Genomic DNA, 22,215 nt, shown 5'->3' with positions numbered 1-22,215 from the left:
AACTTCTTTCAGCAGTGAGTGGGAATGACCTGGAACTCATTGCTTATGGGAATAAAGGAAGCAGAGGCTGTGAATTATTCCAAAAAAGAAATTGGATGGGTGGGCATTTGAGAGAGATAAACGCGTCAAGCTGTGGGAATGGGACTATTTAGATCGCTCTGGAAAGCCAGCATGGACATGCTAGGCCCAATGGCCTCCTTCTGTGCCGTAATGACTATCACCCACAGCAGTGTGGTTGACCCTAAACTGGGATGGCCTCGCAAGCTATGCCATTCTAGCGCAATTGGGGGATGAGCAATGAATGCTGGCACTATCAGTAATACCATCACAAAATAATTCTCCTCATTCGGAATTTTAGTCAAGGTAATGGAGATGCAATACACAAAGATATATAATTCTGTTTATTTCAAATAAAGCAATGATTTATAATACATTTATACATGTTGCAGGTTATCTTTCTACCAAATAGAGGATGATTAGTGAGGGTAAGAACAGTTTTGTTTCCAAGAAAGTGTTGGTGAAGGCATCAGATTGGCAAAGGGCTAAAGCAGTTCACCAATGCCCTCTCAAACAGTGGAGAACAATGACAACAAACATGTAGAAACTGCAATAACTGAGTAATACTGCAGGTGTACAGTACCAACCTGTTGTGTTAGACCTGAAGGTTTCGGGGAAGGCAGGGTGGAGGGGGAAAGAAAATGTCAATTTTGCATTCAATGCTTAGGAGATGGGCAAGTTCCCCAAACCGTACCAGTGATAACTGCCCTCAGAATGGATTACTGACGGTGCCCCTTAAGGGGAAACACCGCCCCACTCCTGGGACAAGCAAAACGTTTTCTTTATCCCAATCGTTCGTGTTAAGCAAACAATTCTTTTTGCGTACGAGGCCGGATACGAGTAAACGAAATAGAACATTCCCATTAACTGGCTTCTGCGTAATCCCATTCCGGGGAGCGTTGTGTCTTTGTCTGGTTTTGCCACATGCTACTTAACAAGAGAACAGCCAGTTTGGGCGTTACCAAGAAAGCTGTTTACTCCTGGGCTGGGGAGAAGGTGCAATTTCTAATTCCAGCGTACAATAAAAAACGGCTCCGCAGAATGCCTCCACTCTGTCAATAAGTCTGAAAGAATATCACCATTCCAAGCAACAGACCAAAGCTTACAGGGAAGCAAACAACAAGAATAATAGCAATATAGTGTTGACTGGCCATTGCTTTAATTTCTCAGGGAGTGGGGAGGGAAAGACTTGTTTATTCACTGTCCACATCAAATGATAATGCTGCTCAACTTCACATCATAAGCATATCCCATGTCAATGAACAGAAATTCAAAGTTTCCCCATTCAATCCACACCCACTGTTAGATACCGTTGAATGTGTAAACCATTAAGACACCAACGTAGAACGGTTCCCCACATTACGCGGCTTGCATAATGTCGCGTTGCCTCCACAATCACGATAAAAGCACCAACTGTACAAATTTAGTTCATATTTTTAAAAAAAGCTTTACAATAAAAACTGTGCAGGAAATTGTGCAATTCGCCCAAGTGGTCAAGCGAGGACCTCAGGAGGAAACTCCATCACAGATTCATGGTGTTAACAGGTTATATTATTATTGAACGATTTGAAATTCCTCGCTAATCAAATTTAAACTGAGACTCCACATCACATCCACCTGTGACTCACTGCGTGTATTTTCCCCACTCCCAAAGTTCTTTGATGCCAAACAGAAGAAACATCATTCAGTCATAAAGCTAATTCTCTAAATTCACAAATTTTTCTAATTTTTTTGCCATTATTTGTTTAAAAAAAAAACCCGGGGGGGGGGGGGGGGATGGGGGTGCAGATTTCAGGAGGGGGATGAAATATCCTGGTTCTGATTAAAAACTTGGCAAAGATACCCAAACTGTACGCTACATTGATACAATAATCGCAGGAGAACAGATTCGCAAAACGATTTGCCAAATTAACCATACATTTATAAATCATCAACAGGATTGGTAACCATTCCAGATACACAAGAGCATCTTCGAATGTTAATATGCCATGCATATGAACAGCACATCCCACCTAGCATAAACTAGCTGCTGAGAGAACTTTCAATCAACGGTTCTCACAGCCTCATCTCATCGCAACTACATGAAACAGAATCGTCGCCGTTTTGCTGGCCACATTTGGATATTCCCGAGTCAATGTTCGAGTTCTGACTGTTCGAAACCTATACAGAAGTGGCTCTGGAGGCAGACTATGTCAGTACAGACAAAGTAAGAAGTCTCACAACACCAGGTTAAAGTCCAGCAGGTTCATTTGGTAGCACGAGCTTTCAGAGCGCTGCCCCTTCTTCAGGTGAGTGAAGAGTTGTGTTCAACTTCAACTCTTCACTCACCCGGAGGAGGAGCAACGCTCCGAAAGCTCGTGCTACCAAATGAACCTGCTGGACTTTAACCTGGTGTTGTGAGACTTCTTACCGTGCCTCACCCCAGTCCAATGCCGGCATCGCCACATCAGTACAGACAAAGACAGGCGAGCAAACCTCTGACTTCTGAATGCTATTTAGACTACCACTCGATTTGGCGAAATGTTGTTGAGGGGTGGCCAGGGAGTTGCTGTTCTATTCCATCTGCAAGGTCTTGTGAGATAGGGTCTCAGAGGGACAGACATACCTGTACAACTTCAAGGACTACCATGCATCTCAAAAAGAATTGGGGCACTAAAAAAAACAAGAAAACAATTCATACATTTCTGAGACTGATTCAGGTGTGAATTCTCAGCCAACATTTACGTAGGAGCTGTAAAAAGGGGTTTCACTTGCAAAGGTAATTCCGATTTTAATCTGGATATAAACACCCGACTGAATATTACATTTAAAAATGCAGCAGATCGGAATTCTCTCCTGGTTGGCATTGCGATCTTGTTAAATGATGTATGTCCTGTTTTTTTTTTTTAAAAAAAGAAACAAAAAAAAAATTACGTAGACAGCTGCAAACTAGTTCAGTCCAGAGTGGCATAGCTTTGTCTCGGGTTCAGTCAATATATTGCGAAAGCCAGCGAAATCCTTCTCCGTAACCCTGGCGCTTTAACACACTGCACATAAACACCTCGAGTGGCCGGGTGTTTAATTCCTTCAGTGGCACAGTCCCCTGGAACATAACAAGGATTGAAATTTAATATCCCCACAGCATGCAGTTTTGATTCCAGTTACGGATCGTGTTACTTATAAACAAGGCGGCTTGTGAAGCAGATGATCACCCCACCCCCCATCTTCCAGCCTCAAATCGGTCACCAAACAGGTCTGAAGGGTGCAGCTGATTTGATTTTAACATGCCCTGCGTCATGTACTGTTGGGATTGTACAGAGACAAATAAATGTCAAGTGTGGGTTACTGGGCCACAATGCACTCTCCAGAGTGAGTCACAGTATAAACCACATTATATAACTCTCATATCATCCCATTTGCACCCTGCAGTATCCTAACTTTCTTAATATGCTACAATGTACAGCAAAACCCAACAGGCGAATGTACTTTAAAAGCGGCACGGTGGCACAACAGTTAGCACTGCTGCCTCTCAGCGCCAGTGACCCGGGTTCGATTCCGGCCTCGGGTCACTGTCTGTGTGTGGAGTTTGCACATTGTGTGTGGGTTTCCTCCGGGTGCTCCGGTTTCCCCCCACATTCTAAAAGATGTGCGGGTTAGGCGGATTGGCCATGCTAAATTGCCCCTTAGTGTCAGGGGGACTAGCTAGGGTAAATGCAAGGGGTTACTGGGATAGGGCCTGGGTGGGATTGTGGTCGGTGCAGACTCGACGGGCCGAATGGCCTCATTCTGCACTGTAGGGATTCTATGATCAACAGTCAGACCATAACCCAGCCATAACATGCGTGCCCAGTAACTTTGCAAGTTACACCGTGCATTCACAAGATGCACAGATGGTGCAAATCGAAGACGTTGATAGCAAACTGGAAACCTTCCCAAGACACGCCCCTCACTATGGGCCGGCCAAGTTATTTGAATCATTTTGTTTTGCCACACTGCCTCAGAGTTGGAGAATTGGCCGCGTGTACTCAAAGCTCAGCACTGCAAGCTTTAAACAGAATCAGAATCCTCATCACTTCAGCTTCTTTAGCCGTGTCAAGTTCCAAGTGAGCTTCCAGACCTCCACCACTGCTTGCGCCAGCCCACTGCAAGGACATTCACAAGGGCGACGGATTTGGTGGGCAGCATAAGAAATAGGAGTAGGCCCTTCAGCCCTTCAAGCCTGTTTGCCCTTGTGGCTGATCTTCTATTTCAATGACATTTTCCTGCACTATAACCGCCTATCCCTTGATGTTTTTAACATGCAGAAAATACGTAGGGAACACTGTCTCCTGTTCTGCTCCTCTCTCTCAAAACACAACCAAGATTAGACCCTGTAGCGCTGACAGGAGCAGGTAGGGAGAGAGTCAACCTATTCAGGGGGCAGTGAAGTGCGAGGCAGCCAATGGATTACTCCTGAAGGGCAGCTCTTCAACCACAGCCTGGGTTCAACCACAGTCTCTTCGACACAGTAAAACATTGCACAGCAGTGTCAGGCAGAATTTACACCGGGCTACAAGTCTGGTCGAAGTAGTAGGTTTTAAAGAGAGACTTCGAGCAGGAGAAAGGTAGAAAGGGGGAGGGAACATAAACAGAAAATTCTGGAAAATCTCAGCAGGTCTGACAGCATCTAAGTTGAAGTTTATTTATTAGTGTCACAAGCAAGCTTACATTAACACTGCAATTAAGTTAGTGTGAAAATCCCCTAGTCGCCACACTCCGGCACCTGTTCGGGTAACACTGAGGGAGAATTTAGCACGGGCCAATGCACCCTAACCAGCAAGTCTTTCGGACTGTGGGAGGAAACCGGAGCACCCGGAGGAAACCCACGCAGACACGGGGGAGAACGTGCAGACTCCGCACAGACAGTGACCCAAGCCGGGAATCGAACCCAGATCCCTGGTGCTTTGAGGCAGCAGTGCTAACCACTGTGCCACTTCTGTGGAGAGAATGGAACCAACGTTGAGTCTGGATGACCCTTTGTCAGAGCTGACAATTAAACGTTGGCTCTATTCTCTATTCAGATGGTGTCAGACCTGCTGAGATTTTCCAGCGTTTTCTGTTGGGGGGAGGGGGAGTTAGGGCCGAGCCGAATGAAGGCACAGCCACCAAAGGTGAGAAATCTGGAGTGCTTGGGAAGGTGGAGGAAACACTGGGGTCGCCACGCTGCATTACAGCTATCGGCACCCAGAACAAGGGAAGCAGCTTCTCCAGGTTAGTCACGTTACCAAGTATCAACGTGGTTTACATTACAACCGATCTTAAAACCAACCTGAGGATGTCTAACAGTCTGGCTGAGCTAATTCCTCAGGCTGAATAAGGGTTAATGATTAGCTTTGCTTTTCAAACAGGTTAATAATGGATACACAGAGACCTGAAAGACGTGCTGGTTAGGGTACATTGACCTGAACAGGCGCTGGAGTGTGGCAACTAGGGGATTTTCACATTTCATTGCAGGCTCGGATCACTGTCTGTGCGGAATCTGCACGTTCTCCCCGTGTCTGCGTGGGTTTCCTCCCGGGTGCTCTGGTTTCCTCCCACAGTCCGAAAGACGTGCTGGTTAGGGTGCACTGGCCATGCTAAATTCTCCCTCAGTGTTACCCGAACAGGTGCCGGAGTGTGGTGACTAGGGGATTTTCACACTAACTTAATTGCAGTGTTAATGTAAGCCCACTTGTGACACTAATAAATAAACTTTACTTTAGGCCACTTAACAGAACTGGAACAACTCATTTGACTTTCAAACATTTATTTCACAATGGGCACAAAAGGTGGTGTAGTCTCCCAACACACACCAGTGCGGCGGTTTGAGGACATGAATTAATTTCAGCTTACCAGACACGAGTCAGCACAGGGTCATACCTGACAGTGTCAATAAGTAACCTCTGGGTAAAGATGGCCAGCCAGGGTTACAAGACAGACATTCATTCAGGTGCGACACTAAGCGTGAAGCTCCTAAAAATTTTGGAACAGCAAATTCACTGCCAGGTATTGGCCGTGCTTTCTATAATCCCGGGGCACACCAATCCCAGGGTTGATCTACCAGGCTTAGCACGTGCGGTGGTCAAGTTGAAGGGCAGAATCCAAGGGAAACAGGACTGGAGGGCGGAGGATAATTGCATCAGGATACACACAGATACTTCCCATCCCGTTTTAGTGCCATACATTGTCACCATTTATGTATTTCGGTCATCAATTTTTAAGTCCACATTTCTAATAAAAACTTCCCGAGTAAACTTTTCACACTGTGATCGCACTCTCCTTCCAGTAATGGCCCTGCAACCAGCCAGAGTCAAAGCAGGAGGAGCCAGTGGGAGGGAAGCCAGTTAGCAAGAACTGCTGACAGCACCACATTCCCACAATTTACACATTAATCTGTCGAGCAATTACTACAAAGCAGTTAAATCTATACTTTAGCTTTGATGGGGGATGGCGATGATCACTTTTAATTACTTATAAAGATTTTTTTTTTTAAATTTAGCAAGGCTGGTGGGTGTTATGTTATGTACTGCAGTGTTTACATGTGGCCCATGATGCGAAATGTAGCTGATCGAGGAACTGGCCTGGCAGAGCCCACTTTACAGTACCCAGCTCCTGTCTCTCTGATGAGCTGGGAGCTCTGCATGATGCAAGGGCAGTGTCACCCATATCCCATGAAACAATGTAAAAACAGAAAAGATGCTGGTGGGGTGAAGAGACTCTAAACAATCGAGTTAAGATCAGGATGATAAATCGGGTTTTGACGCTGTTCTGCATTTACACTCAGAATCACAGAACTGTTACGACACAGGAGGTGTACCTAAGGTGCTGGGGGGTAGGTACAGGGGAGATGTTAGGGGGGAAGTTTTTCACACAGAGGGTGGTGGGCGAGTGGAATCGGCTGCCGTCAGTGGTGGTGGAGGCAAACACAATAGGGTCCTTTAAGAGGCTCCTGGATGAGTACATGGGACTTAATAGGATGGAGGGTTATAGATAGGCCTAAAAGGTAGGGATATGTTCGGCACAACTTGTGGGGCCGAAGGGCCTGTTTTGTGCTGTAGTTTTTCTATGTTTCTATACCAGCTCTCCAAACGAGCATCATGGCTTAGTGCCATTCCCCTGCCTGTTCCCTCCCGTATCCCTGCACATTGTTTCCATTCATAGAATCCCTTCAGTGCAGGAGGCCATTTGCCCATCGGGTCTGTGCCAACAACAATCCCACCCAGACCCTATCCCCATAATCCCACATATTCACCCTGCTAATCCCTCCTGACACTAAGGGGCAATTTAGCACGGCCAATCAACCTAATCCGGACATCTTTGGAGTATGGGAGGAAACCGGAGCACCCGGAGGAAACTCACGCATTGAACCTGGGTCCCTGGCGCTGTGAGGCAGCAGCGCTAACCACTGGGCCGCCATCTAATGCCCTCTTGAATGCCTCGATCGAACATGCCTCCATCACACTTCCAGGCCGAGCGTTCCAAACCCAGCCACTCGCCGCGTGAAAAGGTTTTTTTCTCACACACCCCAAGTTGAGTTGCAAAAACTATATATCGGTCAGTGATGGTGAGGTGAAAACCACTTGCCAGACGCTGAACACCCTGTGTAAATGCATCCTTTGAGGCCCACATCTTAGACAACCCGGCTCATAAGAAACACTCAAAAGTAATCAGGAACAATAAATAGGTAGCAAACGCTAGAAAGACTTGAATTTATATAGCACCTTTCAGGTCACCCGAAAGCTCTTTATAGAAAGATGGAAACTAGAAGCAGGATAGGCCATTCGGTCCTTCAAGCCTGCTTCACCATTCACTTTGATTATGGCTGATCATCAAATTCATCCTGATTCCTCCTTCCCCCCCAATAGAAACCAACTTATAACCAACTAAGCACTTTTTTTAAAGGATTGTAGCCCCTCCAGTGAGGTAGGAGATATAGCAGCCAATTTGCTATATCCAATTTGCCATGAAAAGCAATGGGTTCATGACCAGATAATATGTTTGCACTGAAAGTTTGATTGAGTGATAAGTATTGTCCAGGTCACCTGGGAGTTCTCCCATTTCCTTCTTCCAACAACACCATGGGAGTTTGCAAGTCCTAACCAAGAGGGCAGGCTGGACCCCAGTTGAGTATCTCATCTGAAAGCCATCGTCTCCCTCGGCACTGAACAGCGGCTGAAATGTTGTGCTCAAGTCTCTGGAGGGGAATTTAAACCTGACTTTCTGACCCAAGAGGCGAGTGAACGCTTGCCACTGAGCTCCAGCGAGAGGATCTAAAAATGTACCCAGCAAACAAAATCCACCCACTCACCGCTGTGGCAAAGCCTCTCGCTTTGCAAGATTAAAAAAAAAAATTCATCATTGTTGAAAGGTCAGACACGAAAGGCAGAAACAAGGAGACCCTTTGATCTACCCACAGTCTTATCGACAGAGGTGCTTAGCTTACAAGCCCGATCAGATTTTATCTTCCAACTTATAGGACAACCAGTAAACTCTCTCGTTTTATTCGGTGCTAAGTTTGACCTAGTTTTGCTTTGACTCCATTCCTACCTTCCTGCCTGATCTGCAGTCAGTAGTAATAGGAGCTCCTATGTACTTGCTGCCAATTGTTGTAGGAATGACGCACTTGGTTCAGTAAACTTAGCCTCCTCAATCGGCCAACTCATGTCTAAGACGTCGCGATTTCCATGTTAAATTGCCAGTCCACGCGGTGTTGGATGGTCTCCACCACAACTGGTCTCGGTGCCAATGGGCCAGAGGTGGAAAAGAGCAAGGCAGTGCTCTCCCGATCAGAGTCGGGCTCTCTGGAAAGAGCAGACCTGTGGGTCTGAGGTGAAGGCAGGGTCAGGATTGGCTGCGACAGCTGACTCCCCTACTAGCTGTTAGAACATGCTGTTAGTGCTCACAGTTCTGACTCTCTCACATGTAGACTGGCCATTCCAACAAGGTACCAAGCCTGTAGGACCGTTCCCCAGCAAGAATCAGTACCTTCAATTATTCTCCTTTTCAGAGATCACTACACTAACAACAGTCCCATCTGCTAATACCCCCGATTGATGTCCCATGCTGAATTTAAAAAAAATATTTCTGTGGAAAATAGACAGCTACTCCAAAGTAGTGCTGAAGGGGTCGGGATGGCATGGTGGCACAGTGGTTAGCACTGCTGCCTCTCAGCGCCAGGTTCAATTCCGGCCTCAGGTCACTGTCTGTGTAGAGTTTGCACGTTCTCCCCGTGTCTGCATGGGTTTCCTCCAGGTGCTCCAGTTTCCTCCTATAGCCCAAAGACGTGAGGGTTAGGTTGATTGGCCATGCTAAATTGACCCTAGTGTCAGGGGGCCTAGCAGGGTAAATACGTGGGGTTACAGGAACAGGGCCTGGGTGGGATCGTGGTCGGTGCAGACTCGATGGGCCGAATGTAGGGATTCTATGATTCCTGCATTGTTTAAAGGCGAGACATTAAATTGAGGTCGCATCTGCGTATGTTCCAGTGGATGTCTAACTTCCCCTGGCATGGTCCAAGGAATGTTTATTTATTAGTGTCACAAGTGGGCTTACATTAACACTGCAATGGAGTTACTGTGAAAATCCCCTAGTCGCCACACTCCGGCGCCTGATCGGGTAACACTGAGGGAGAATTTAGCACGGCCAATGCACCCTAACCTAGCTGGAGGAGCGGTAACCACTCCTCCCTCAACCAACACAAAATCACAGGTTGGTTGGTCATTCTGCTGGGTTTCCCTGCGTGTGAAGGCAGATACTCAGGCGCTTTACAAATGATGGTCTTTCCTTATTAACTTTACCTTCCCTGTCGTTTGTCCGTACAGGCCAAAGATTTCTCGAAGCTTCTCCTCACTGATGGCCTCTGATCGGTCGATTTTATTGCCCAGGATGAGAACGGGAACGTTGGATATTGTTTCATCCGTCATTAGTGCCTGGGGAGGGAGGAAGGGAGAGAGGGCAGGGGGGGGGAAGAGACAGGGTAGAGGGGGGGGGGGGGGGGGGGGGGGGGGGGGGGGGGGGGAGAGAGAGAGAGAGAGAGAGAGAGAGAGAGAGAGAGAGGAGGAGACAGAGTAGAGAAAGAAAGAGAGCGGTTTTTATTTCAAAAACATGCTGTAAACAGAAGTATAAATAAACAGCCTGTGACCGAAACACATTTGTCAGCAGTGGTTCATTGCAAAACCAATAACACCAGGCAGCATAATTTGCAGGAGACCAGATCACCCGCAATGCTTATTTTTGATACGCTACCTGTCACAGTTAAGATACTTCCTTTTTGTGTTGTCAGCATCAAATGCATGATGTAGCTCAGGGCCAGTGTTACAGCTTCTTTTTTTGTTCCATTTCCTTCCTCTGCAGTGTTGTCTTTGCTGGAGCAAAGACTCACGTCACAGCAGATTGAGAGGTACGGGATAGGTACGGCAGACTTTCTGTATGAGGGGCCGTTCAGCCCCTCGAGTCTGTTCCGCTGCCATTCAGTGATCATGGCTGACCTGCACTCTAACTCTGTCCATCCTCGTCTGAGCTGCTGGGCAGTGATGAGTTGCTCCAATTCCTGCGTGTTGCTAACCCCAAGGAACTGGGGCCGTGAGAGAGCTAGCTGGGCGTAAATGAGAAAGCACAAGTTGTGCTGATTTGGACAGTGCAAACAGTTGTGCTGACTGAGGATGGAAGGGGTCCCTCTTTCACAACTTGGCATCTAAAGCCACCTTGTAACATGCTGTGAATTTTCTACACAAGAATCCTCACCCAGCAAGGAGCTCCTCAACATTGTTCAACTTACATCAAGCTCAACTTTAGATTCGGCAAGTCGTGAGTGATCTGCACAGTCAACCAGGAAAACAATCCCATTAATGGCAGGGAGGTAGTTCTTCCAGACCCGGCGGGCTGTAAATAACCAGCAACATTTCAATACAACATTAAATACAAGACAGTCATTGACAAATCCAATGAGGAATTCAGGGAGGACTTATTTACCCAGAGAGTGGGGCGGCACGGTGGCACAGTGGTTAACACTGTTGCCTCACAGCGCCAGGGACCCGGGTTCAATTCCGGCCTCGGGTCGCTGTCTGTGTGGAGTTTGCATCCCTGTGGGTTTCCTCCAGGTGCTCCAGTTTCCTCCCAGGGGTTAGGTGGATTGGCCAGGCTAAATTGCCCCTCAGTGTCAGGGGGATCAGCAAGAGTAAGTGCATGGGGTTATGGGGATGGGGCCTGGGTGGGACTGTGGTCGGTGCAGACTCGATGGACCGAATGACCTCCTTCTGCACTGTAGGATTCTATGATTTCTGAGTGATGGAAAGGTGGAACTTGCTACCACGTGGAGGAGCTGCAAATAGCAGACGTGGATTTAAGGGGAACCTAGATAAATATATGAGGGGGATAAAAAATGTGCAGATAAGGATGAGATGAAAAGGAATAGAAGGAGGCTTGTGTGCAACATAAACACCACCATGGACCAGTTAGGCCAAATGGTCTATTGCTGTGATTTCTATTTAATGCTAAGTAAAACTAGGACCAATCAACATTACTGTTCAATTTGAAAGAAAGTGTGGAAATTTGTTCATTTTGTATATTTCATAAAACCCAATGGGTTGCGAACAATTGCAGCCTCTGTTCATCTTTCAAATGAAGGTTCTTGAATTTAGGTCAACACTAGAAAATGCCACCAACAGCTCTCCCAATATATGGCTCGTGTGCCTCGGAATGGTTAGGAGAAGCAAAGGCCAGACATGGCGACACAGTGGTTAGCACTGCTGCCTCCCAGCGCCAGGGACCCGGGTTCAATTCCAGCCTTGGGTCACTGTCTGTGTGCAGTTTGCACGTCCCCACCGTGTCTGTGTGGGTTTCCTCAGGGTGCTCCGGTTTCCTCCCACAGTCCAAAGATGTGCAGGTTAGGTTGATTGGCCATGGTAAATTCTCCCTTAGGGTCAGGGGGATTAGGAGGGTAAATGTGAGAGGTTACGATGATAGGGCCTGGGTGGGATTGTTGACAGTGCAGGCTCGATGGGCTGAATGGCCTCCTGCTGCACGGTAGGGATTCAATGATTCTATACTGCATCCAGCAGACACCAGAATCTCACAGGCCAAGCAGTCAGTCTTTTAATGAAAAGTGCTATTGATATAGGTGATATCTACATAGGATCCATAGAATCCTACAGTACAGGAGGCGGCCATTTGATCCATCGAGTCAGCACCAACCTCAATCCCATCCAGGCCCTATCCTCATAACCCCATGCATTTCCCCTAGCTAGTCCCCCTGACACTACGGGTAATTTAGTATGGCCAATCCACTTAACCCATATATAGGTCAATAGCACTGTGGGTGTATCTACACTGAGTGATCGGCAATGGCTCAAGGGGGCCAGCTCAATACCACCTTCTCTAGGGCAATGAGGTCTGTGAAAGAATTTTTTAAAAAAGGAGCAACTGACTACACGGTGAAATGTTACAGGTCGCTCAGAGAGATGTGGCAAGGCTTTTAGAAATGCTTGACTGTAAATTACAAATCTGTATGAAGTGTGACCCTCTTCACACTTTCCTGACAATTCCCCCCCCCCATCCCCCCATTCTCTCCAAAAAAAAAATCCCCCCCCACCCCCAAAAAAGGCTCTTTTTTGGGATACAGTCTTGTGGATTTTATCCATATGTCCACCTGCAAACAAGCCAAGGCACTGACAACAGCTTGCACTGCACACAACACCTTTAACACAAAGTGCTTCACAGGAGCAGAGTCGCTGCAAGAATTGATACTGGGCCAACAAAGGAAATGTACACTACAGGTGACCAAAATGTCAGTCAAAGAAGCAGGTTTGAAGGCAAGCTAAATCCCTTCCTTCTCCAGCAAAGACTACAGATGGATGTGCGGCCTTCCAAAAGGGGTTGTTAGATTGGGATCAAGAGCAGGAGTTTTGGTCCGTTATCACTTATCCTCCTGAATCGGAGGGCACTGATGTGAATTATAGCTTGGCTGAGATCAGACATATTTTTCAGCTGAAATACGACACATTCTGATGAAAAACTATGTAGATTTTATCTGTTTATTCCCAGCATCATACCTTGTGCGTGACCCCCAAGGTCAAACGTAGTGAACGTCATTCCCGCAATCGTCAGCTCTTCTGAGGCTGCGACAATAAAGAGAGACACCAGTTAGGGGAAGCAATCCCAGTGAGCTGCAAACAAACACACGCAGAGGTGTCTCCACACGCATAAACGCCAGGGGCAGCACCCAGCGGATTGTACAACTGTGAGCTAGATCCGCGACTGTTTGCGCACATGTTGCTCAATCGCCGCTGATCAACTGGTGTTCATTCACCTCGTGGCAGTGCCGGGGCTTAGAGAGAGCAGATACAAACTGCAGTCGCGCTGTTTGGAAACCTGCAGGTGACTGTAACTCACGGCATCCCACCTGTAGCAGCAAAGTGCCACCACCAGGTGGAGCATCATCAGCCCCGGGTCCCCAAACCTGCACCTCAAACATCACCACTGCAATCTGAGGGGGAAGTCAGAGGGAGTGGGGGAGGGTGGGGGGAATGAAGAGACAGTGGACAAATACTTTGACCATGGGTTCAAACCCCACCACAGTGGCCAGTGAAATTTAATTTGAATGAAGAAATCTGGAATTGAAAGCTAGTATTAATGGCGACCTATCACCGATTGTGCTAAAAACCCATCTGGTTCACTAATGTCCTTTAGGGAAGGAAATCTGCCGTCCTTACCCGGTCCGGCCTACACGTGACTCCAGACCCACAGCCTTGTGGCTGACTCTAAACCTCACCTTACTGGTCCACCAAGTCTCGGTTCAAAGGCAGTCAGGAGTTAGGGATGGGTAACAAATGGTGACCCTTGTCAGCAACACCCACCACCCATAAAATAATTTTTTTAAAAAAAAGGACATCAAGGAAAAGGAGGGAGAGTGCATAAGGAGAGAGAATTCAGAAATGTGCACGGTGGCACACTGCTTAGCACTACTGCCTCACAGTGCCAGGGACCCAGGGTCAATTCCCGGCTTGGGTCACTGTCTGTGTGGAGTCTGCACATTCTCCCCGTGTCTGCATGGGTTTCCTCCGAGTGCTCCGGTTTCCCCCCGCAGTCGGAAAGGCGTGCTGGTTAGGGTGCATTGGCCGTGCTAAATTCTCCCTCGGTGTACCCGAACAGGTGCCGGAGGGGATTTTCACAGTAACTTCATTGCAGTGTTAATGTAAGCCTACTTGTGACACTAATAAATAAATACATACACGCACAATGTTATGATGTATTTTATAGCTTAAACTTTAAAATAATTGTTCCACAGTATGTGGTGATTGCTGGTTAGACCAGTATTTATTATCCACCTCTAATTACCCTTGTGAAGGAGGTGGTGAGCTTCCTTCTTGAACTGCTGCTGTGCATGTGGAGTGGACACCTGCAGAATGCGGTTAGGAAGGGGGTTCCTGGGTTCCAGTGATAGAGAACGGGGAAGTTACAGGTGGTGGGGGTGGCAATCCCATGCTTCTGCTGCCCTTAACCTTCTGGCTAGCGGAGATCACCGGTTTGGAAGGCGCGGTTGAAGGAGAACTTTTGCATGGAGTCAAGCTACGTTTTCTTGCAAATCCCCCATCCCTTGACCGTGCTGACTTTTACTGCAGTATTGGTGTCGACAGCCCTCTGCTAACCTGCACACAAAGGTCGCTCCCATAGTCGATTCAAGAAAGTTTTAACAGGCTATTCACCCAGGAACAGTGCCACACGCCAGCCAAATTCTACCATTCCAGAGGGTGACCATCAGCACAGAATCCCTGGCTAATTCTTTCCTTGATGCGGGCGCAGGAATATTTGAGGTTGACAGCAACACTCCAAAACCTTCTCTCTCATTCAATTCATTTGACGCCAACCAAGGATCAAATGTGGGACTTCTGGATGACTGAAAACATTCTGCTTTTCCTGTTCACCTAGCTGCACATCACAGGGCCCATGGGTAACATACAAATCCCTACTGATTTGGAACATAGAACATAGAAAAACTACAGCACAAACAGGCCCTTCGGCCCACAAGTCATGTCCCTACCTACCTAGGCCTATATATAGGCTTATCTATAACCCTCAATCCTATTAAGTCCCATGTACTCATCCAGAAGTCTCTTAAAAGACCCTATCGAGTTTGCCTCCACCACCACATGCTGTACCTTAAGTTGCCAATCCCCAGAATCGCAGTGCTCTGATCGAGGATTTTCCAGCAATGAATCACAAAGAAAGGCCTTTCCAAATCTTCCGGCTACGAAAATTCAGCAGGACAAGGCAGGAAACCGAAGAACGAATTAAGTCTTGGCTTTGTGGGCAATAGTCAAGGGTTGAATATCACTACAGCCTTTTACCGCATTGACTTTACTCACTGAAGCCATCATTGAGGCAGGAGGTGGTGAGGAACATATACAAACAGGTTAGAGCTGTGCATCAGCCAAATGAGTGCCCAGCTTTTGCAGAGAGAGAATCCTGGCACTGCGTGCCAGCGAGCCGATTTGTAAGTACTTACTGGGATGTAGCGTAGGAACATGCTGTCCCAGTCTGTTATCTTTCAGCATGTGCAGCAAGGTGGTTTTGCCAGCATTATCCAAGCCGAGGAAGACCAATTTTCCCGATTTCTTATATAGCCCTGGCAAAGTAAAACCATAAGATATGAATTATAGGTCGCTTCTGTTAGACATGTTTCTCAGTTTAACTAACTGGGGCGTTGATCCCATGGTGCTTTTTCGAAGAATGGTAAGGGAGTTCTCGCTGGTATCCTGCCCAATATTTATCCCTCAATGAAGATCAATAAAAATAGATTATTTTATCATTATCACCTTGTTTCTTCTGAGAGCTGGCTGTGTATACTAGCTGCTTGCTATTGTACTACTGTATTAAAAATAGCATGTTTATTGTTGATACTGCGTTATTCATAGAACTCATAGAATCCCCACAGAAGGAGGCCATTCGGCCCATCGAGTCTGCACCGACCACAATCCCACCCAGGCCCTGTCTCCACAACCCCATCCATTTACCCTAGCTAGTCCCCCGACAAAAAGGGGCAATTTAGCATGGCCAATCCACCTAACCCGCACGTCTTTGGAGTGTGGGAGGAAACCGGAGCACCCGGAGGAAACCCACGCAGACACGGGGAGAATGTGCAAACTCCACACAGACAGTGAACCAAGGCCGGAATTGAACCCGGGTCCCTGGCACTGTGAGGCAGCAGTGCTAACCCACTGTGCTACCGTGCCGCCCAATATCGGGTGTTAATCTTTATATTTTATTATTGTGCGATGGAATTGTATTCTGGCCTATAATTTGAAAGTGTAATGTATTTTGTATTTGTAAACTGCTTGATACTTAAAAAGATTGACTGTAAAGCCCTTTTTGAGATGTTCTGAGGTAGCGAAAGGCGCTATATTAATGTATCACCATTTTCTTTTAATTACAAACATCTCATTCGATAAAAACTTTTCAATTCTAGCTGAGTGTTGTTCTGCTGCTAACGGTAGGACAGAGGAAGATTTGTTGCTTCCGAAGACCCCTATCGCATACAATATATTATTCAGCTGTGTCGCTTTAAAGGCAGAAGTTTTATTTGCCAAATCTTCTTAACTTTCCTTGGATCGGTTATCAACAAATTTAACAAATGGTGCCGACGACAGAAATTTGCATGCGTGACATTTGAAGTGCAACAATTCTCCAGCTCTATGACCTGACTGAAATATAGTTAACGTCACGTCTATAACTGCTAGCTCAGAGCTTAATCAGCTGATTACTGAGAGAAGAGTCATGGAGGTTTACAGCATGGAAACAGGCCCTTCGGCCCAACTTGTCCATGCCACTCTTTTTTTTAAAACCACTAAGCTAGTCCCAGTTGCTTGCGTTTGGCCCATATCCCTCTATACCCATCTTACCCATGTAACTACCTAAATGCTTTTTAAAAGACAAAATTGTACCTGCCTCTACTGCTACCTTCGGCAGCTTGTTCCAGACACTCACCACCCTCTGTGAAGAAATTGCCCCTCTGGACACTTTTGTATCTCTCCCCTTTCACCTTAAACCTATGCCCTCTAGTTTTAGACTCCCCTACCTTTGGGAAAAGATATTGACTATCTACCTTTTCTATGCCCCTAATTATTTTATAGACCTCTATAAGATCCCCTCTATGTCTCCTACGCTTAGAAGATCAAAAGCACTTAATGTTAATGTTATAAAAGCAAAATACTGCGGTGCTGGAATCTGAAACAAGAAAACCCCAGAAAATGCTGGAAAATCTCAGCAGGTCTGACAGCATCTGTGGAGGGAAAATAGAGGCAATGTTTCGAATCTAAATGAGCCTTCGTCAGAGCTGTGAAATCTGAGCAGGGCTCTGACGAAGGGTCATCCAGACTCGAAACATTAGCTCTGTTCTCTCATCACAGAGGCCGTCAGACCCGCTGAGATTTTCCAGCATTTTCTGTTTTTTAATGTTAATGTTATATTGGAACCTGGTAGTTGCAAAAGTGAGAGTCAAATGCCGGCTGCTCTAGACTTGCACTTTTAATTGTGAATTGCACTGATGGGGATAAGCTCAATATACAAAGCTCCACAACTCTATTTGTTTTCAATGTGCAGCAAGCACATTCTCAAACCACCGAGTTTATCAGGCGTGGAGTCTAATGTGAGCACCTTTAAACATCTGGTTTCACGTGATGCTGGAGTTACACTTGGGCAGCACGGTGGCACAGTGGTTAGCACACAGCGCCAGGGACCCCGGTTCGATTCCCGGCTTGGGTCACCATCTGTGCGGAGTCTGCATGTTCTCCCCGTGTCTGTGTGGGTTTCCTCCGGGTGCTCCGGTTTCCTCCCACAGTTCTAAAGACGTGCTGGTTAGAGTGCATTGGGCCGTGCTAAATTCTCCCTCAGTGTTACCGGAACAGGCGTTGGAGTGTGGCGACTAGGGGATTCTCACAGAAACTTCATTGCAGTGTTAAATGTAAGCCTACTTGCGACACCAGTAAATAAAATAAACTGTTCATGGTACCAATCCCATGCAGTTTGCGGCATTTTTTCCCCAATGGACTCTCACATTACTATGTCCCGCAGTCAGATTCAAATTGGACGACGGAGCCACGAGGTCACTTTAGCGTTGCTCCCACCCACAGTCTGCAGCCACTGGAGACAGAGCGCGGGAATAACACGGATATAAACAATACAGGGCGTGGCTTGGAGTCACTTACCCAGGAACTGGAGCATGCTGGTGAAGCCATTGTACAGCCAGTCGAGAAGGCCCGACATTGCTGAATCGGGACACGCCTGCAACAGGAAAAAGACAAATTCAATTCACAGAAGATTCTACAAAGGGTTGTCAATGTAGCCCAGTCCGTCACACAAACCAGCCTCCCATCCTTTGACTCTGTCTACACTTCCTGCTGCCTCGGAAAAGCAGCCAGCATAATTAAGGACCCCACGCACCCCGGACATTCTCTCTTCCACCTTCTTCCGTCGGGAAAAAGATACAAAAGCCTGAGGTCACGTACCGACCGACTCAAGAACAGCTTCTTGCCTGCTGCCATCAGACTTTTGGATGGACTTACCTCGCATTAAGTTAATCTTTCTCCACACCCTAGCTATGACTGTAACACTACATTCTGCACTCTCTCCTTTCCTTCTCTATGAACGGTATGCTTTGTCTGTATAGCGCGGAAGAAACAATACTTTTCACTGTATATTAATGGATGTGACAACAATAAATCAAATCACTGAAAATTTGAGTGCCAGTGCAAGGTTACAGCAGAGGAATAGAAGTGGGCCATTCAGCCCCTCAAACCTGTGCTGTCATTCACTGAGATCAGAGCTGGACTGTACCTCAACATCATTTCCCTTGGCTCTATATTCCTTGGATTGCTTAATTAGTAAAAATCTAACAAGATTTTAAATTAATTCAGCTAGCAGCTATTTCTTTTTGTGGGAGAAAGCTTCATATTTCCACCACCTTTGTGGGAAGAAGTGATTCTGAACTTCTCTGTTGCATTAGATTTAAGGTTGCGCTCTCCTGGACTCCCCCACCAGTGAAAGGTTTCCCTCAAATTATTCTTTCAATCTCTGAACCAGGTCAGATACAGTTTTCAATTCAATCAGCTTTAATTTAAAACAACAGTCTTTCATGTGGAACTTGATCGAATGTCTTCTGGAAATCCATATCCTATCTACTACTTTGGTTGCTTCCAACTCTGTTAGTTTTCTCTATAAGAGGACTGAATTTACAGAGATGCTCTAGATGTCAAATAAGGTTAACTGGAGGTTTGACCCTGCAACCATGGGAACAACTGAGGCATTGATGAAAAACAGAGCAACTTTAAAGCCACTTTTGCAGAAAGAGGGTATTTGTTCTCTTTGAGTAACTGCCCAAAGACAAATTAAACAAAAAGCAGAAATACTTTAGCAGCTATGAGGGACGATGCAGGAGGATAAGGACAGTGATTATACTTAACCGAGGATGACGAAATCTACCATTGTACAGGCTAAAAGGAGAATGAAGAATTGATTCACTATGGTAACGTCGGCATGGTTTAGTTTGGCTGCATTGGACGTTGGCGGTGGGAGAGGAGCATTGAAGATTCTTGAGTCAGGGCGGCGCGGTGGCACAGTGGTTAGCACTGCTGCCTCACAGCGCCAGGGACCCGGGTTCAATTCCGGCCTCGGGTCACTGTCTGTGTGGAGTTTACACATTCTCGCTGTGTCTGCGTGGGTTTCCTCCGGATGCTCCAGTTTCCTCCCGCAGTCCAAAGGTGTGCGGGTTATGTGGATTGGCCATGCTAAATTGCTCCTTAGTGTCAGGGAGACTGGCTAGGGTAAATGTATGGGGATAGGGCCTGGGTGGGAGTATGGTCGGTGCTGAAACAATGGGCCGAATGGCCCCCTTCTCTGCTGTAGGGATTCTATGATTCTATATAGACCGTAAGACATAGGAACAGAATTACCCTTAACACCATGGGCTCTTAACTTATTTAACAGTCTCCTATGTGGCACCTTGTCAAAGGCCTTCTGGAAATCTAAATAAATCACATCCACTGGTTCTCCTTTATCTAACTTCCTTGTTACCGCCTCAAAGAACTCTAACAGAGTTGTCAGACATGACCTCCCTTTGACAAAGCCGTGCTGACTCAGTCCTATTTTATCATGCACTTCCAAGTACTCTGCGATCTCATCTTTAATAATGGACTCTAAAATCTTGCCAATGACCGAAGTCAGGCTAACCGGCCTATAATTTCCCATCTGCTGCCTCCCTCCCTTCTTAAACAGCGGTGTTACATTCGCTACTTTCCAGTCCTCTGGGACCCTCCCGGCCTCCAGTGATTCCTGAAAGATCACCACCAATGCTTCTGCAATTTCCTCAGCTATCTCTTTTAGAACCCTGGGGTGTATTCCATCCAGTCCAGGTGACTTATCCACCTTCAGATCTTCCAGTTTCCCAAGAACCTTCTCCTTAGTGATGGCCACTACACATACATAGTAACGTAGGAGTAACATGGTAAAACTACAGCACAAAACAGGCTCTTCGGCCCCACAAGTTGTGCCAAACATATCCCTACCTTTTAGGCCTACCTATAACCCTCCATCCTATTAAGTCCCATGTACTCAACCAGGAGTCTCTTAAAAGGCCCTATTGAGTTTGCCTCCACCACCACTGATGGCAGCCGATTCCACTCGCCCACCACCCTGTGTGTGAAAAACTTCCCCCTCCCTTCCCCCATTCCTGTGCCCCCTGACTCTCCTGGAGCTCTGGAATCCCACTGGTGTCTTCCACCGTGAAGACTGATGCAAAGTAACTATTCAGTTCCTCTGCCATTGCTTTGTTTCCTATTATTACTTCTCCAGCCTCATTTTCCAGTGGTCCAATTACTATTTTTGCCTCTCTCTTACCTTTTATATATTGAAAAAAACTCTTCCTATTTAATTTTATATTACACTCATATTTCATCTTCTCCCCTCATTGCTTTTCTGGTTGTTCTCTGCTCACTTTTAAAGGCTTCCCAATACTCCGGCTTCCCACTAATCCTCGCCACTTTGTCTGCTTTTTCTTTTGCTTTCATGCTGTGCTTGACTTCCCTCATCAGCCATGGATACCTCATCCTCCCTTTAGCCTGTTTCCTCCTCCTTGGGATGAACAGGAGGGGGAGAACGGGGGGGGGGGGGGGGGGAAGAGAACGGGGGGGGGGGGGAGAGAACGGGGGGGGGGGAGAGAACGGGGGGAGGACGGGGGGGGGAGAGAACGGGGGGGGGAGAGAACGGGGGGGGAGAGAACGGGGGGGGAGAGAACGGGGGGGGGAGAGAACGGGGGGGGGAGAGAACGGGGGGGGAGAGAACGGGGGGGGAGAACGGGGGGGGAGAGAACGGGGGGGGGAGAGAACGGGGGGGGGAGAGAACGGGGGGGGGAGAGAACGGGGGGGGGAGAGAACGGGGGGGGGAGAGAACGGGGGGGGAGAGAACGGGGGGGGGAGAGAACGGGGGGGGGAGAGAACGGGGGGGGAGAGAACGGGGGGGGAGAGAACGGGGGGGAGAGAACGGGGGGGGAGAGAACGGGGGGGGAGAGAACGGGGGGGGAGAGAACGGGGGGGGAGAGAACGGGGGGGGAGAGAACGGGGGGGGAGAGAACGGGGGGGGAGAGAACGGGGGGGAACGGGGGGGAGAGAACGGGGGGGGAGAGAACGGGGGGGGAGAGAACGGGGGGGGAGAGAACGGGGGGGAGAGAACGGGGGGGAGAGAACGGGGGGGGAGAGAACGGGGGGGAGAGAACGGGGGGGGAGAGAACGGGGGGGGAGAGAACGGGGGGGAGAGAACGGGGGGGAGAGAACGGGGGGGAGAGAACGGGGGGGGAGAGAACGGGGGGGGAGAGAACGGGGGGGGAGAGAACGGGGGGGGAGAGAACGGGGGGGGAGAGAACGGGGGGGAGAGAACGGGGGGGGAGAGAACGGGGGGGGAGAGAACGGGGGGGGAGAGAACGGGGGGGGAGAGAACGGGGGGGAGAGAACGGGGGGGGAGAGAACGGGGGGGGAGAGAACGGGGGGGAGAGAACGGGGGGGGAGAGAACGGGGGGGGAGAGAACGGGGGGGGAGAGAACGGGGGGGGAGAGAACGGGGGGGGAGAGAACGGGGGGGGAGAGAACGGGGGGGGAGAGAACGGGGGGGGAGAGAACGG

General features: G+C 47.9%; 1 protein-coding gene across 2 annotated transcripts in view; it reads right to left on the bottom strand.

The window, feature by feature from the left end:
* Window positions 1-386: 386 nt before the first annotated feature.
* The window catches only part of sar1aa (secretion associated, Ras related GTPase 1Aa), a 22,182-nt gene continuing 353 nt past the window's right edge, over window positions 387-22,215 (bottom strand). Inside the window, exons 2-7 of one of the 2 annotated variants that reach the window (XM_078199497.1) lie at window positions 18,255-18,330; window positions 15,557-15,676; window positions 13,104-13,169; window positions 10,832-10,935; window positions 9,852-9,983; window positions 387-3,139 (exon numbers count right to left, since the gene is read on the bottom strand). In XM_078199497.1, the coding sequence (XP_078055623.1) occupies window positions 3,023-3,139; window positions 9,852-9,983; window positions 10,832-10,935; window positions 13,104-13,169; window positions 15,557-15,676; window positions 18,255-18,312 (597 nt within the window). In that variant the 5' untranslated portion in view covers window positions 18,313-18,330 and the 3' untranslated portion in view covers window positions 387-3,022. Of the gene's footprint in view, window positions 3,140-9,851; window positions 9,984-10,831; window positions 10,936-13,103; window positions 13,170-15,556; window positions 15,677-18,254; window positions 18,338-22,215 lie in introns of both variants that reach the window. The other variant, XM_078199498.1, reaches the window with a different exon arrangement.

Source organism: Mustelus asterias, chromosome 28 (assembly GCF_964213995.1).
Source record: "Mustelus asterias chromosome 28, sMusAst1.hap1.1, whole genome shotgun sequence".
Classification (NCBI taxonomy): Eukaryota; Metazoa; Chordata; class Chondrichthyes; order Carcharhiniformes; family Triakidae; genus Mustelus; species Mustelus asterias.
The sequence above is the reverse complement of the archived record's forward strand: the minus strand, read 5'-3'. Positions and strand labels throughout refer to the sequence as shown.